Genomic DNA, 16738 nt, shown 5'->3' on the forward strand with positions numbered 1-16738 from the left:
GACAACATAATAATTTATAAATTATCAAAGGCTCATGAGGGAGGGGGGAACAGGGAGGGAGGGGAAAATGAGGACCTAATGCTGGGGGCTTAAGTGGAGAGGAAATGTCTTGAGAATGATGAGGGCAATGAATGTACAAATGTGCTTTACACAATTGATGTATGTATGGAGTTGTATGAGCCCCTAATAAAACGATTGAAAAAAAAAAAGTCATGGGAAATGGAATTCTTCCCTAAACATGTTGAAACCCCCTCATATATATTTGGCTTTCTGCTCCCCACATGGAATCATGTTATAGGAATTTTTTTGTAACCTGCTTACTTTACTTTGTATTTGGCCTCCCCATGGCATACATACATGTCTACCACCTTGTTCTGAGTGCTGGCACGGTTCCTACCATTCTGTTATGCCACACGTTGAGCATTGTATTGGACATTTGACTTCTAATTTGTTCCCATTTTCAGCAGTGACCTTATAACTGAATTTTGCACACATCAATGGCTCACTTGTTCTTGGCTAGCTAGAGGCTTTGGTAAACTGTCTTTAGAAAGGCCAGAACTAATTTACAGTCTTGTGCTGCGGCCAACGTTTTTTGGTGGCCTTTTTCTATATTCTTTCATCATTCTGCTCTGTCATACTTTTGGAAAGAGTTCTGTGTTGTTTCTCCACCCCCACCCTCACCCCCACTCCGCCAACTCAACTCTTTCTCTTTTTCCCCCCAACTCAACTCTTTCTAAGGAAACTTCCAACAGGGGCATGGTTTTGATGATATGACCTCTGCTAATGAGTGTCAGTGGGCTTGGGAAGACGTGCTGCAGGTGATGGTAGGATGGTTAGAGACGGCTCAGAAAAAGTGCAGCAGTGTAATTGACAGCTCCCAAAGACTTGGCAGCTAGACAGGGAACTAGGAGGTGGTCCATGATAATTTATAGGAATCTGACTGCAGGTTGGTGACTGAACGAGAGTTTTTGAGATAAGAGAACTTGGTGGTAAAGGAAGGAGAGGGAAATAAATTCAGTTTTAAAAAGTTGATTTGCTGCCGGTGCTTGTTAAGTGGTAGTTAGATTTGGAGTGTTTTGCTCTAGAGATGCGGCTAAGGAAGTCATCCGGCCCGAGTATGATTCAGAGAGTAAGGAGTACCTACTAGGAGAAAAGAGGAATTCAAAAGACACCATGGGTAAGAAAGAGAAACTGGGAAAGGTCAATTTAGGTTAAAATGAAAACATTTCTACTTAGTAGTCATTGGCCATCTAATTCCTCGCCATTAGATTCTGCAGTTGTTCACCCTGTAGGGGTAATAAAAGGACAAAACACTATTCGTGTGTAAAACTTTCTTCCTGGAGTAGTGGTTGCTCTGCTGATACCAATCAGAACACATTTTGCTAGATTTGAGGCTGTCCCAACGGCACTACTTTGGGCCCTCAGCGGTGGCAATACAAAGATGGGAAAATGGGTCCTCTGCTCCCAAAGAGGTGACATTATGGATGGGTAAGTTACTAGGTAATCAACGACAGGTCCAAGGCAAGCAGTAATTGGATGTGTGTATCCATGACCATATGTGACTTGGTAATGCCTAACTTGACTGTTACCTAAGAACCTGTTGAAACCCTTTCTGTCTTTCTTCCCTCCTCCCCGTCGTCCGCAGTGTCATCCCGTTCTAACCAGTCAGTTTTCTCTTTGTTTATTTCCCCTCCCCTCTCTTCTCTTTACACCTGTGGTAGCCATCAACGAACAGTTACTTAAAAACAAAACGTCTTTTTAAACTGTGAATTTAGGTGAGGGTTTTACATTTCAGATGATCAATTTTTTATTCAACAGTCTAAACTAAGGTGACTAGACGTCCTGCCTTTTGGCATTTTCGAAAAGTCCCGATTTTTGGAAAGAATGCACGACAAGCTAGGGAATGGTCTGTTTGGTCCATACAGACCAAATGTTTAATCAAGAACACCCCCCCCCCCCATCAATGGTGTCCCGCTTTAAATCTGGTCACCTTAGTCTAAACTTTCTCAATGAATATTTAATGTGAAAACCTTTTTCTTGACATTTTTACAGTATTTGTCCTGTTGTGTTTGGCTAATTTCACTCAGGCCTGCAGGTTTATCCTTATCAACAAGGGCTTTCAAGATGCATTCTTACTCGTTCAGTGTTGCATATGTAGTGTTCTATTTTGTGCATGGACCCGAGTTTCTGCATCCATTCTTCTTCCTCTGATAGACAATTTCAGTTGTTTGCAGCTTTTTGATATTGTGAACGGGGCTGTGTGTATATCTTATTCCTGTCACGTGTCTTATTTCTCTAGGATATATACAAGTAGAGGATTACTGGCCCATATGGTATTTTAACCCCAGCATCAGAGGAAGCGCACCACACCAGTTCCCATAGTGGTTGCCCCATTTTACAGACCCACCAGCAGTGGCCATGAGGGCTCCTTCCAGTCTCTCTCCACACCTTACCAGCATGTGTGGTTTTCTCTTTTCTTTCTTTCTTTCTTTCTTTTGTGTGTGTGTTTCCATTAATGATAGGGTGACGTGATATAGTATTGTTGTCTTGATTTGCATCTCTTGAGTGGCCGAAGATTGCAAGCATCTCTTAAGTGTGGTGGCAGCCTCGATGTCTTCTTCTGTGAAGTTCATGCCCTCTGTGTTTCTTGTTGAGTTGCTGGGACTCCAATAAATTTTGAAGATTTGTCTGTTTTCCGATTTGTCATTGTCAAAACATTTCCCATTTTTTGAGTTTTCTTTTTATTCTTTTGAGGCACATAGCCCAAACCAAACCCATTGCCATCCTAGCAACCCTTTAGGACAGGGTAACTGCCTCTGTGGATTTCTGATGCTGTAAATCTTTATGGGAGCAGAAAGCCTCATCTTTCTCTAAAGAAGCAGTTGGTGGGTTTGAACATTTAACCTTATGATTAACAGGCAATGTATAATCCATGACACCACCAGGGCTCCTTTTTGATACACACACACACACACACACACACACACACACACACACACGTCTAATTTTCTGGAAGTCTCAGTCACATAGTTTGTCTTCTATTTGTGTTTCTCTTCATGTTTGATAATGCGTTTATGCCATGAATTAGGACTCTCAGGTTTGTCTCTTTTTTCATTGATTATAGTTCTGGGTTTTACATTTAGGTCTTTAATCCATCTTGAGTTTGTTTTTGTATATGAGGCGTGGGTTCCAGTTCATTCTACAAATAGGTAGCCGGTTTTGCCAGCACTGTTTAGTAAAGAGACCTCTCTTTCCCATTTCCCTCAGCCTGTTGTCAAAGATCACCCCTCTGCAGGAGGATGAATTTAGTCTTCTGCTCTGAGTATCTATTGTACTAGTTCCAGGCTTAACCTGCCATGCAGCCAGCATTCCTAATTTGCCATCTCAGAGTAAGAAATAACTGAGGCTTCAGAGCAGAACAGGAAATAGGTTAGGAGAACGTTTTCCTTAGTTTGGGCCAAGGTCATTTTAATTTGGAACACATTGTATTAAGTTTCAGCAAATCATACACTGGTAGCTCCTTTTGCCTTAGTTCTCTTTAAAAAGGTGGGGTTTTTAAAAAAACCGTTTCATTGGTCTTCCTCCACGTATCATACAATTCAGTAGTTCACTCATATTGAGATGCGTTGTACAGTCTTTACCACAATTCATTTTAGACATTTTCTTTCCCCCCATACTCATTGTTGTTATTCATGTAATCTTTTTAACAAAGGTTTTCAAATTGTACAAATATTAAAAAACAAACCAGAAAATGGTTTTTGCATACCATCCAGATTTAGCATGCATTATCATACCACCCCACCCCCATGCGGGCCGCATGCTAACCAAAAGTTGGAGAATCTGGACTGTATGAACTGTTCACGTAAAGCTGTGAACTAGGTGTCTGCATAGAGGCTTGTATTAAAACCACTTGCTCCCACTGCCTTCATGTCAATTCCGACGCAAGGGAAACACATCCTTCTCCCATCCTCCTCCCACATGATGCTTCATAATACAGCGACTGCTCCACGTGGTTTTCAGTGGCTGGCCTTGTGGTTTAAGTGTTAGGTTGCTAACGGAAAGGTTGGTGTTTCAAGCCCCCCGTTGCTCACTAGGAGAAGGAGGAGGCTGTTTGCTTCTGTAGCAGCCTTGGAAAGCCTCAGGAGCAGGCCCACCCTGGCTGAGTCTGCGTTCACTTGATGTCAGTGCGTTTGTTTTGAGTTCTTTTAACCAGGCTTTTCTTTCATGGGTGGGTTCACTTACCAACCTTTTGATCAGTGCAACCATCTGTACCAGCCCTGGACTTGTTGTATGTGTGCGTATACACAATTTCCAGGTGTCCCAGGGGCAGTTTCAGTCCAGGGGTGGTACAAGTCAACCTGTATTTCTCTATAGCCTAGTATGTTAAACATTTGTGGTATATGCAGTGGTTTGTAATAATAAATGGGCACTGCTCTGTGATACCATCAAAACGTTGTTTTGTTATGTTAAGATATCTGGAAGTCTCTTCTTAATGTATTTGTATACATAGAGAGATAGCTGATATTGGATACACATTATCACACCTGCCACATGTGTCTAATGCCAATGGACAGATAGTAAAAACCTACAAAAGTCAGAGCCTCTGCGAGGCAGAAATGTATCCGAGAAGGAAAACGCCAATAGTTTCCTGAGTGTTAGAAATGTGGCAGGTTCTGGTGCACCATGATTTTAGGAACCTGCCAGCCCTTTCCCGTCAGCAAGGGCCACTGTGCTCACTCCCACCAGCAGTGAGCGTTCCAGCGCCTCACTTTATCCCTGTCATTCGGTACTGTTGTTCTTCTTAATCTCATACACTTAAACAGGGCTGTTGTGGTCTGTCATTTTTGTTTTAATTTGTTTGAAACCACTAGCTGATCTGAGAGAGAACCATGAGGCTTTTTGCATCTGTAAAGAGGGACAGTCTTGGAAACCCACAGGGGCACTTCTACCCTGTCCTCTAGGGTTGCCATGCGTCAGAATTGATTCTGTGGCAGTGAGTTGTTTGTTTGTTTTTAGAGTCATGATTTTGAGCCCTCACGGTGTGCGGTGAGTTATGCATTGGGCTGCTGATTACTTGGTTAGTTGTTAAACACCCCGCCACCCCGTTACAGTCAAGACAGGCGACCTTGGGAAACCCACAGGGCAGTTCCAGTTCTGCTTTAGTCCCAGAGAGTTTTTGCTTGTTTGTTTGTTTTCCAGGTTCCTATTCTTTGGCAAAGTGCATTTTGAAATAATTTGCTCCTTTTTGAAAAATCGAAGTTTTTTTGTTGTTCGGTTTTGAGAGTTGTTATATGTTCTGGATCTAAATCATTATCGATAGTACGATTTGTGATTATTTTCTTTAGTTTGACTTCATTTTCTCATTCATGTTGTTCAAAGAGCACCAGTTGTTCTTTTTAATGGGGTCTAACTTAGAGGAGTCTTCTGTCTTCTGGACTGTGCTTTCAGTGCATCTAAGACTTCGTTTTCTAACCCAACCTCAGATTTTTTTTTCTTTTTCAGTTAATGTTAGGTCTTCTAGAAGTCTTATAATTTTTGGTTTCACAACTAGGTCTGTAATCCGTTCTATTGTACAAGTTAATTTGTGTGTTATTTGTTCCAGAATTAATTTTTGAACAAACCAATTTTCTTTCATAGCACACTACCTCTGCAGCTTCTTTGTGGCAAATGAATTGATCATATGTATGTGATTCTATTTTCATCTTGATTCTATTTATTTTTTTTGCCCATAACCTCACTGTCTTGAGTACTAAATCTCTGTAACTAGTCTTGATTTGGAAGGTGAAATCCCTGTCCTTTTTCAGAGTTGTTTTGGTGATGTTAGACACTGCATTAATGTAGGAATTTTAAAGTCAGTTTGTCCGTTTGTACAGAGAGGTGCACTGGGATTTTGATCGCGGTTGTGTCGAATCTGAGAGCGATGTGGGGGAATTGCCATCTGAATAACATTACTGAGTTCTTTGAGGAGTAAACACGATATAATCTTGCTGTATACGTAAGGGCATGCAATACTCCCAGTGGTACTTGTAACTTATGGTTAGAGCCTTAAATATCATTTGTCAGACCTCGCAAGATTTTCATGTCTGTGGTATTTTAAAATTCTGATTGTTCAATTATTAGCACGTTGAAGCACCAACTATTTAAAAAATATTAGTGATTGTTTTTGACAAACTCAAAAACTCATTTTTAAAACCAGTGGTTCTTCCTTTCTTGATTTTTTTTTAAATATGAGAGACTTGTTTGTTTTTAATCCCACTCAATGCCCCTATTCTTCACATCTCGATTGATTAGAACAATGGGGGGGGGGTTAACATTTATTACTATTAACTGTTATTTTATCAAAGATGGTCAATGCTAGACACGTTCTTACCTTTTTACTTGTAACAACTTTAAAGAGGGTCAAAAGGGAGATCAAATGATAAAATACTACATTTTAACCCAAGTGCATCTGTCATAATCAACTTTACAATGCTCTCTGTCTGATAGCAAGGCTATTGACATCCCTGGACTCTGGTCAGAGGGAGTTACCGGAGGCTTAATTTATGTGGAGACCTGCCAATGGATCTGGGGCTTCCACTGTCATCCATAGCCTTGTATTGCTTTCTGTTGTACCCATCTTTTATAGCCTGTTCTTGACCACCCCATAAATACATCTTATAACCTTGTCTAATACATAGTGTGTCGCTTTGATTTTTTTCAGAGGAGTTAATTTTTTTTATAAAGGTAAAAATACCTTTAGAAAGAATGAATTTGTGTCTAATGCAGTCATCAGTAGCTGATCCTTCCTTCCTTAGCTTCTTCTGTGGCTTTTTAAAACAGTTTTACATCTCTCTGTCTAATCTATGTCTATGTCTTGCACCTAATGTACTACACTTGACACTTGTCAGCCTTTTGCCTACTGGTTACCATCATACAGAATTTTAAGCATTTGTATGTGTTTCCTTTTAGGTTAAATTGACAGTCTCCCCTTCCCCCCCCCCTCCCCCCAAAAAATGGTGTTAAAAGAAACATTGGCTTCTTGTTGTCAGTGAAAGTCCTGTGGCAGGGAAGGAGAAGGAAACAATGCACACACATAGGGTGTCTGGGGCCGGGACTTCAAAGCAAACTCTGGGAGATTGGCGAGGAAAGACCCACAGGGAAACAAAGCACTGGAGTTGAACGCTAAAAAGAATATCTTAGAGTTGCACTTGCTCGGCCATGCCAGCTTCCTTCTGGGATGTCCAGGAGCAGCAAGTAGATGTGTCGGGTCCAGGAGCCACTTGGCCTCAATTGAATCCTGGCTCTGCCATCCACTAGTTGAATGAGTGCTTCAGTGCCCTCATCTGTCAGGCAGGACTAACTATATACCTGCTTCACAATTAGCCGGCCCGTAACTCTCTGTCAGTTTGTTGTGCTTTGCTGACTTGTGTGCTGTTGTGAGGCTGGACGCTCTGCCCTCAGTGCTCTCAATACCAACAGGGCCACCCATGATAGGCAGGGTTCAGGGGAGCTTACAGACGAAGACAGGTGAGGAAGAAAGACCTGGTGACCGGACAAACTGGCCAGTGAAACCCCCTAAGAAGCAGCAGAACATTTCTGGTAGAGGGCTGGAAGGTGAGCTGCTTCTTTAAAGTCCTGCTTATTTAATGATGTAGATGAAACGAGCTCTTGGGACTCAAAATGAGAGCCTGCTGCAAACATCCATTAGTAACAGACGTTGTAGATGTGCACAGAGGTCACTTTGAGGACCGAGGTGCACCTGACCCAAGTCATGGTCTATTCAGTTGCCTTAGGTTTATGAAAGCTAGACCATTAATAAAGAAGACTGAAGAATTATTGCCTTTGGATTAACGGTATTGGTGAACAATATTCAGTATACCACGGGCGGCCAGAAGAACAAACAGCGGTCTTGGACAAACACATCTGTCTTAGAAGTACAGCCAAAAATGCTTCTTAGCAGGGAGGATGGTGAGACTTTTGTTTTCAGCACTTTGGACACGTTACCAAGGAGGCACTAGTCCTTAGCAAAAGGACAGCAGACATCACACTGGGAAAAGCAGAGCGCCAGCAAAATGAGGAACGCTTAAGACAAGACGCGTGGACACGGTGGCTGCAACAGTGGGCTCAGACACAGCAATGATTGTGCGGCCAGTGCAGGACTGGGCAGTGCTGCCCTCTGTAATATGCAGGGTCCCTGAGTCAGAGCCGACTCAGGACACTAACAACCTCTATACCCGTTCTTCACTTTAAAAAGTAAAACAGAAAAGAGCTTGGCAGCAGGACTGTTTTTGCTGATTCAGGAGCCTCCCCCATCTGTCCCCTTAGCTTGGATGCTAATTGCCTAGGCTCCATTCAGGTTGTTCTGAGGCTGAAAGACCAGGGTGGTGGTGGTACTTGTTGGGTGGGGATGTTACTCATTGCTCGTTAGATCTGTTCAATCATTATAATTACATAAGGATTTTCTTTTTTATTTCTACCAAGCTAAGCTGGCAAGGCGCAGTCAGGAGAGAGAGAATCTTGGCATGCTGGTGTGGTCTCCTAACCAGAACCTCTCGGAGGCAAAACGTAAGTCTCTCAGCCCTAGTTTTCTACCCTTTCTCTTTGACCTAAGGTTAGAAAGGCACTGGGTGGGTAAAAATCACAACATAGATCTCATTTCCCATAAATTCTCTTTCATTGCTTAAATAAACAATTTATGAAGCGTCTGGAAGTTTATGCTCCACTCCCCCCACTGTTGGCTGATATACCGTGTCATAATTTTCCACTTTTCTAACATGCTTGGTAAGCTAATTAACTGGAAGAAAAGTTCACAGTGGAAAGGAAATTATAATGCAGCATATCCCTCCCCCCATTGGGAATTTATAGATTTATAAAGACAAAGAAATAAACACCTTTTTAATTTAAAGGATTGCAAATGCATATTGTAAAAAATAGGCCCTCCGTGGAAGTAAAACTTTTGAATGGGCAGTATATTTTCCTTTTGTCTTTGAAAGTTTATGACAGTGCCTCTTCTGAGCTGCTTTGAATTTTTCGGGGGCGACAAATGTGGTCCTCTAGCTTAGTAGTAGTATCAATTGTGCCTTTACAGTGTGATTTCTCAGCTTTTCTGTCTCTTCTGTTTAATTGATACAAGATTCCTTTTATATCTGATACATTATTATGAATTAAATTGCCATTTTGAAAGCCTTGATTTTTTCCCCCTAAGTTCTTAAAGAGAAGAAAAATGGAATTCCCATTTGAGAGTTTTCAGCAGGGTCTCATTGGAAAGCACACATTTATACACATGATAAATTTTTTCTTTTTCTGGAGCAAAGACATTGACTTCTCTAAGGGTCTTTGACAAAAATATTGTGAAGAACCATTGCTCCGGAACGGAACGGCGGGAGGGGCTTAGCAGCATCACTGGGGAATGGCTGGAAAAGGCCCAGCCACAGCTCCCAGCAGGCTCGCCCACATTGTGGTGTGAAGGATTAAACTCCTTGTTTAAAGATTTCCTTTGCTGGATCAGCAGGTCTGGGAATGCGCACTGTCTCCTGCTCTTGCACCTTCAGAGTCCTTGTACTGTGTTCAGGGCCCTGAGGACTCCTTGTCCGAGACACCTGCGTCATCTTCACCCAGAAGGACCGCAGTGTTTTAGCACTGCGTGCTCAGTGGAACGCAGGGAAATGGCCTGGCTTTCGCCATGCACTCTTCTGCAATGTCAGGTAATCTCCTCAGGCTTACCAGCTTTGTCACAGAAATCTCAATGTGATTGTGTTCAGGCTTTTGCTTTATGCCTTTGCCTTTATCTCGTTGACGAGAGAAGCGGAGAAGGAAGTGTATTTGCATTCCCTGGCTCCTTTTTCCAGATTAGAGAAGACCTCTAAAATAGTTCCCAGCTTGCTTTCTTTCCTTCTCCTTTCCGTAGTTGGCAGTACGTACAGAAGCCGTCTATCTGTTCCATTCAGAACATGCTGCTCCTTGAGCAGAGCGAGACTCTGCCTCCCTGTCGTTTAAAGCTTCCTTTTCCTGATAGCTGCTCATAAAGTCAGCTTCCATAGGAATTTGATATAGTCACTCATCCTGTCTCCCTTAAACCAACCTAGTTGCACAAGGGTACCCCCACTACCACCCCCACCCCCACATTCTGGGCCCTGTGACATCTCTCTTGCTCTCTTGGATATATTCCAGGAGGTCACAGTGCCCATCTTAAATTATGGTGTCCAGAAGCTGAAAATGAGTCATCATGAGTGAGTGAGTGAGCCTTTGTACCAAGTTCTAAAACCCTCCCTTCCTGCTTCTGCATCCTTCAGGCTTTGGAATAACCACAAGGAAGTTTTGGCCTTTTGTTTTACAGCTGGGATTTCCCAGTTCAATGTGGGCCGAAAAAGTAACCCAGCATGTCAGTCATTTGCTACACATAGCACACCCCCTCCACACCGCCCCCACACCCCACCGCCAATTGCGTTTGGTAAGTCTCTGTTCCTCTTCATCCACACACACACTGTGTTGTTAGGGTTGGAGAGTCTTTTTAGTATCTTCTGCCGCCATTTTACCCTTTGGAGTCACGACCTAATGTTCATTTATCTCATTTTTACTAGACCTTAAAGAACAGAATTTGAAAAGGTTAATGTAAAAGACTTTTAAACAATGGCAATATCTAAAAGAAAATCGCAGTTTGTAAGCCCCGCCAGTATAGGCCAGAACTTTAAAAGCCATTAAAGGTAAAATTTATATATTATTGAATGATCAGAAGGCACAGAGAAGTGTAAAGAAATGAATCACCCCTGATTCCATTTAGAGAGAACTGTTATTAAATGAAGTTTTTTATTGCTTTTTCCTAATCTTTCTTTCTGTGCAAATATGCATCATTGAAATGGTATTATGGCTGCATGTGAATGTACGTCACTTTTCTAAACTTGTACTAAGCATGTCTTTGTGCTGTTAAAAATCTTTTTAAACACATTGAAATGGCTAATATTCTATCACGATCAGTGTGTTAATTGTTCTTTTGACTATTTAGGTTATTTCTAATTTGTTACCATTAAAAGACAAGTGCACTGAAGGAGTCACCATCCACCGCCCTCTTCGTGGGGCGTTTTAATTTTGGCCCGTTCTGAAAACACATTGGAGAGGGGAGGACTGGCCTAGTGCCCGAGTGCAGGGTCTTGAGCCTGGTGCGGGCCCTTCGTTCTTCGTTCTGCCGTTCTCAAACTGCTGACTTTGCATACCCACTAGGCCACCAGCGCTGCTTTCTCGAGTCAGGCCTCAGCATAGTTCACATGTAATTGTATGGCTCATGCAGATGCCTTTTAAGGCATTCTTTTTTCCTGCTGTCTGCTCACCTCCCAAGATTTACAGGCAAAAAAAGAAGAAGAAGAAGAAGAAATGTTTTCTATATGCCCTTTCATTTTAAAAAAATGTGTAGGTTTGGGTTGTTTAGCATTTATTCTGACTTTAAGTACGTAGAAATAAGACATAACATGGGAGGCTTCCTTTATCTCCTAATCCCAATTTCCTCAACCCTTTGAAGCCTCCTTGTGTGTAGAGGTTCTAGCAGATGTCCCAAATTTTTTGTCAGGTTGTCTGTCCATCCAGCTTAGTTTCTTCTCAAAGGGGCTCTTTAGAATTCTGCCCTAGTGGGTTACTGAAAGGTTTACAAGTTACCCTGTGATTACAAAGATAAATGCGCATTATAGATAATTCACAAACAGTGCAGGTTGTATAACATAGCCAGTGAGAGCCTTTTATGGCCACTGTTGGCAGAGCATGCATTTTCTCCAATTCTTGGATGCATGTTAACCAGTACTTGAAGTTTTCATAAGAAGAATTATTTAGCAATTTGCTCCTGATATATTTGGGTTTTGTACCACCTCAGTGGATTTACCTAATTCCAATAAATACAGATATAACCCTAACCCTAATTGCAGTACTAACTGCAATAAATATGGATGCCCAATCATTTATATCTCCTTGTTTGGAACAGATACTTGAATTCATTTTATTATTTTTTAAACCTTAAAGAAAAGGTGTTAGTGAACATTCACATTTGTTTCTTGAGGATAAATTCCTAGAACTAGAATTCCTAGGTGAAGGAACAAAATGTCTTTGTGTTAGGACTGATTGAGTAGAGAAACAAATCCAGTGGCACTTATATATGTATAAGAAAGAGCTTTATCTCAAGAAGTCATTATATATCAAGAAAGCATCCCAGCTCAGTACAGGTCTCTAAGTTCGGTGCTAGGCCATGAGGCCCTCTCAGTGATGCAGAATGCAGGGAGGTCATAAGCTGATGGGCGCAAACCTGCATGGATCTGAGATCATGGAAACATGGCAGGGCTCCAGCCCTTGTGGGTGGCGAGCAGGCAGGAAGGGAAAGGCAGAGAGAGGGAAGGTTCCTTGGGCCCTCCTTATGAGAAGGCCACACCCACAAAGAGGCACCGTCAGCCTGTGACCTGATTGACAGTTTGGATGTCACCCCTACACTTTCATACATGAAGTTTACATAAATTCATCTAATTACCACTGTCTCTTTTAAACTAAAAGAAAAAGATAAAACCAATGTTTTTAAAAGTTAAAAAAAAATCCTAATTTTTTTATAACCACTGTTAAGTTTTCTGGCTGGGTGTAATCCCCTTTAACTGATTCATGGGAACTCCATGTGTATGTGTGTGTGAACATGCATGAGTGTTGGAGTAGACCTGTATTCCATGCAGTTTTCAGTGCGGTGGGGGGGGGGTACCAACTGGATCACCTAAGCCTTTCTTCGGAGGGACTTCTGGGTGGCTTTGAGTTTTTCCAACCTTTTGCACCACTAAGGAACTTGTTAATCCCTACCCATTTACCCCTACACCCCACCCCTGCCTGAAAAAAGAAAACCAGTAATTAACAACAACATAGGTTATGTGTGTTGCGTTCATGAAGCACTTCTAACAGGGCTGCAGGGAACCTTCTGTGAGTCTGTACCACACATTCTGATGGATTTTAGAGGGGTTAAAAACAAGGTCAGAGGTTGGGCTAGGGCTAGGCTTGGTCTTGAGTTAGGGGTAGGGTTAAGGCTGGGTTTAAGGACTAGGATTAGGTTAGAGTTCAGGTTAAGGTTAGAATTAGGAGTTAAGAGGGGTTTGGCTAGGGTTAGGCCTAGGGCTTGGTCTAGGGTTAGGGTTAGAGTTCTCATTAGAGTATTAGGGGTTGGGCATGTAAATAAAATATTTTTCCATGTAGACATATTAGTATATTTACTCTGTGTGTGTGTGTGTGTGTGTGTGTGTGTGTGTGTGTGTGTGTGTGTGTGTGTGGTTCCTGGTATGTTCTCGCACTGAAAAAGTTCGCACTCCCACCACCACAAAACAAAACAAAAGCACATACCTTTTGTTTCTTTGCTTTCCTGCCCCTCTTCGCACGTCAAGGTGTGCTCTGACTAGAATGTATTGAATCATTTCCTTATGCTTGTGGTCACCTCACAGGTGGTGGTCTGGCCTGGACTCTTGATTGTCTTTCATTGAGCTCTTGACTACTGCTTCTGTATCATTTTCATTGTTGGCAGTTTATCAGGCTCACATATTTCTTCTTCTAGGTGAATCTTAGCTTCTGGTTTGGTTTCTGCCAAAGTATCTTTGTTGTTTAAGAAATATATATTATTACTGCCTTTTATTACTGGTGTCTTTGTAAGTACAATCCACGTTTGTCTTTGGAGCTTGAAAGCATTACATGTAAACTTAACATCCATGGCACCAGCAAATTATGTAATCTACTGTGGTAGTCCATAGTTAGATGTACCAAACACTGGAAACAGGTGGTCCTAAGTGTGGTGTGCCGTGTCCTACGCCGGGGACTGCCTGTGGGTTGGATTTGAGTTCTCCTCGCGAGCAGTGATTTTGACCGAGTAGCAGCTTTGTGTGTGCTCGGCAGTGTGCCAGTTGTTGGGGTTCTAGAAGCTTATAGTCATAACAGTGGGAGAAAGAAGAAAAGGACCTTGCAAACTGGAATTTCCTCCAGCAGAACAGGTCCAGGAAGTTAGTCAAGTTTGGGCTCCATCTCTGGTGCCTCGGTGATGTTTCATTTCCGCTCACAGCTCTGCCTTTATGTGAAGCTTCCTGGTGGAAGAATCAAAGCATCACTGATGTTACACTAGTTGCTTTGAGTGATGTCTAAGTAAATGTTTAATGGAGATACAACACAGGTGTACCATGGGATGTCGTTGGCCTGGAACTGTGGGCCTTGTATGTATAGAGAAGGTGTAACTGAGTCTGCGGAACACAGAGAAAGCCAAACCTGAAGAGACCCGTAGGATTGCACCATCTCACAGGTGTCCCAGGCTGTAAGTCTTTGCAGATGCAGCTTGCCACACTTTTCCCCCATGGAGCAGCTGGTGGGTTGAACAGTGATCTTTCTGTTAGCAGCTGAGCACTTTAACCACTGAGTTACCAGAACTCCTCCTAGATGGGAACTCCAAAAACAAAACAAAACAAAAATCCCCTCACTGCCAGAATCAGTGCCACCTCATAGCAACTCCCATGGGTTTCTGAGATTGTAACTGTTGATGGGAATAGAAAGCCCAATATTTCCCCCATGGAGCTGCTGTTAGTTTAGAACTGCAACCATGTGGATCGCAGCCCAGTGTGTAACCCCTACACTACCAGGGCTCCACTGGATGCTTTAGTAGTATTTAAGTGATGGTGAAAATTTAACTTGGTGAAAACTTTAAGGAAACAGTGGCATGAGATTAAGGGATAGATAGATGAGTGAATGAAATACATAGATAACTTGTTCCAGAGTTAGCAGTGAGAGGCGGGTGTCCATTCCGTGTTTGATCGCTGCCAGCAGCACCTAGTGTAAGACTCTTGAATTTTCCCGAGTAAGGACAAGGAAAGCTTTGGAGACCATTGGCATTTAAGTATAATGCCCAAGCATGATAAGGCGCTTACAGGATGGACAAGGGCTACCAGTGCACTCTAGACACAGCCATGATGGCATTTGTATTGGCAAAACTTGGGGGTTGGGCAGGTCAGAGGCCATCTAGTACTCTCATTCAGAAAACAGCTGCCTGCTGTCTTTGGGGAGTGAGAAGGAAGGAAGCCAGGAAAGCAGGCAGCTTAGAGAGGCCAGTGTCCAGAAGGAAACAGGAAGGTGACCCGAGAAAGCTCCGTGGCAGCACTGTGGTTTAGTGGAGAGTAGGGGCTAGCCAAGGTCCAGGAAGAAAAGCAGATGCCCTGACCAGGCCAGTGCTGCTTTAAGAGCTTTGGTGGCCATTTAGAAGTCACAGCACAGCAGTAGTCAGGAGGGTTCAGACAAGATATGGAGCTCATAGCAAGTATGGTTTGATGGATGGTCAGTATACTGGCTAGCCAAAAAGGTTAGTGGTTCGAACTCACCAGCAGAAAAATGGCATGGTTGTGTGCTTTTTAAAAAGTTTCCAACCTTGGAAACTTTACTGTTGTACTCTTTCCCGTGGGATCACTATGAGTTGGTCCCACTGCCCCCAACCCTCTCCAAGGACGTGCCACGCCTCTTCCCTCCCTCCCCACAGGCATCCTTTCTCACCCTCCCACCCTACTTCTGTTGCTCAGCCCCACTTGGCTTTTGGGCTGGCCTGTTGGGGAAGAGGAAGTGGGAACCCTGATTGTGACAGAAGGACCTGAGCCAGTTGCTTTGGGGGGGGCTCTTTATGGGTCAGAGTAGAACCGGCTCCCGGGGTTGTCACTGGGTGAGGTTTCAGAAGAGATCACTAGGCAGCTCCGGCTGACCTCAGATTCACCACCAAAAGCTCCAGAGACACAAGGGTCCCAGACCGTACCCTGTGCCACCCAGTCCCACGTGACTGGCCCTCCTGGCCCCCTTCTCTCCTGTGGGCCCTGGTTCTCTGGAGGTAGCAGTGGAACTTGCCACACCCTTGGCATGGAGAGTGCTGTGGCGAGGAGCGAGGGGCACCAACTAGATCACCTGGCCTTCCTGCACATTCACACCCTTGGGCCAGACCTTTGCCTGGACTGATGAGTGGAAAACAAAAAGTTCACCCATGTCTTGCAGTCTGAGAACAGGTGAGGAAAGGGCAACATCGAGGAGGCCAGGTTTCTTATTTGCCTGCTTTCAAAAACCAGGCACATTGGAGCTGGGGGTGGGGCAGTGCTCAGGCAGGACTAAACCACCCCAACCACTGCTGCTGCCACACTCGGGCCTCTCAGGAGACAGTGTCCACAGGGAAGCCCCTCTTGGTGTCTCTGGCACACCAAGAGTGCATTGCTTAAACATTTGGTTACATTGCGTTTTCTTTTATGAAAATGAGGACTAGCTGGTACAGAGCCAGAAACAGTCTCTGTGAAAAGGGACAGGCAGGGTCATTGGCTGTGGCACAGCCACCTCTGGGGGGCTTGGTGCTGTGGTTCTTTGTTGCCAGGGAGTCAGTTATACCACCTGGATAGCAGAAGGGCACAGGCAAACCCTTAAACTGTTATTTTCTGGCACTTTCTTTTTAGAGGCGCCCTGGGGAGACAGCGGCTGACATGGAGCTGGTAACCATAAGGCCCAGTGGGCGTGTAGAGATGGAAAGTCTCAGAAACTCACGGGGCAGCCATGTTCCCTTCCAGAGGGTCACAGAGTGAGAAACCGCATGATGGTGGGGGGGGGCGGGGGCGCGGTATTGCCACTTTATATATACTCCGATTTTAAATGCCAATGGAGCGCACATGTAATTTTTTCACTAGTTAAGCGGAGTTTTGATGTATAAGGATACTATGTTCCATTTTGTACCTTAACTTACTTTTAGCCAAGACTTGGACAG

At 43.5% G+C, this 16738-nt stretch overlaps 1 protein-coding gene across 1 annotated transcript in view; it reads left to right on the forward strand.

Moving 5' to 3' along the window:
* RCOR1 (REST corepressor 1) overlaps positions 1–16738 on the forward strand; it is a gene marked incomplete at its 5' end in the record, with an annotated part of 113832 nt that overhangs the window by 63994 nt on the left and 33100 nt on the right. The window contains one exon of the mRNA XM_004699107.2: positions 8461–8544. Coding sequence (XP_004699164.1) covers positions 8461–8544 — 84 coding nt within the window. The remainder of the gene's footprint in view (positions 1–8460; positions 8545–16738) is intronic.

Source organism: Echinops telfairi, unplaced genomic scaffold (genome assembly GCF_000313985.2).
Source record: "Echinops telfairi isolate 266 unplaced genomic scaffold, ASM31398v2 ScPeMD7_18;HRSCAF=68, whole genome shotgun sequence".
NCBI classification, from domain to species: Eukaryota; Metazoa; Chordata; class Mammalia; order Afrosoricida; family Tenrecidae; genus Echinops; species Echinops telfairi.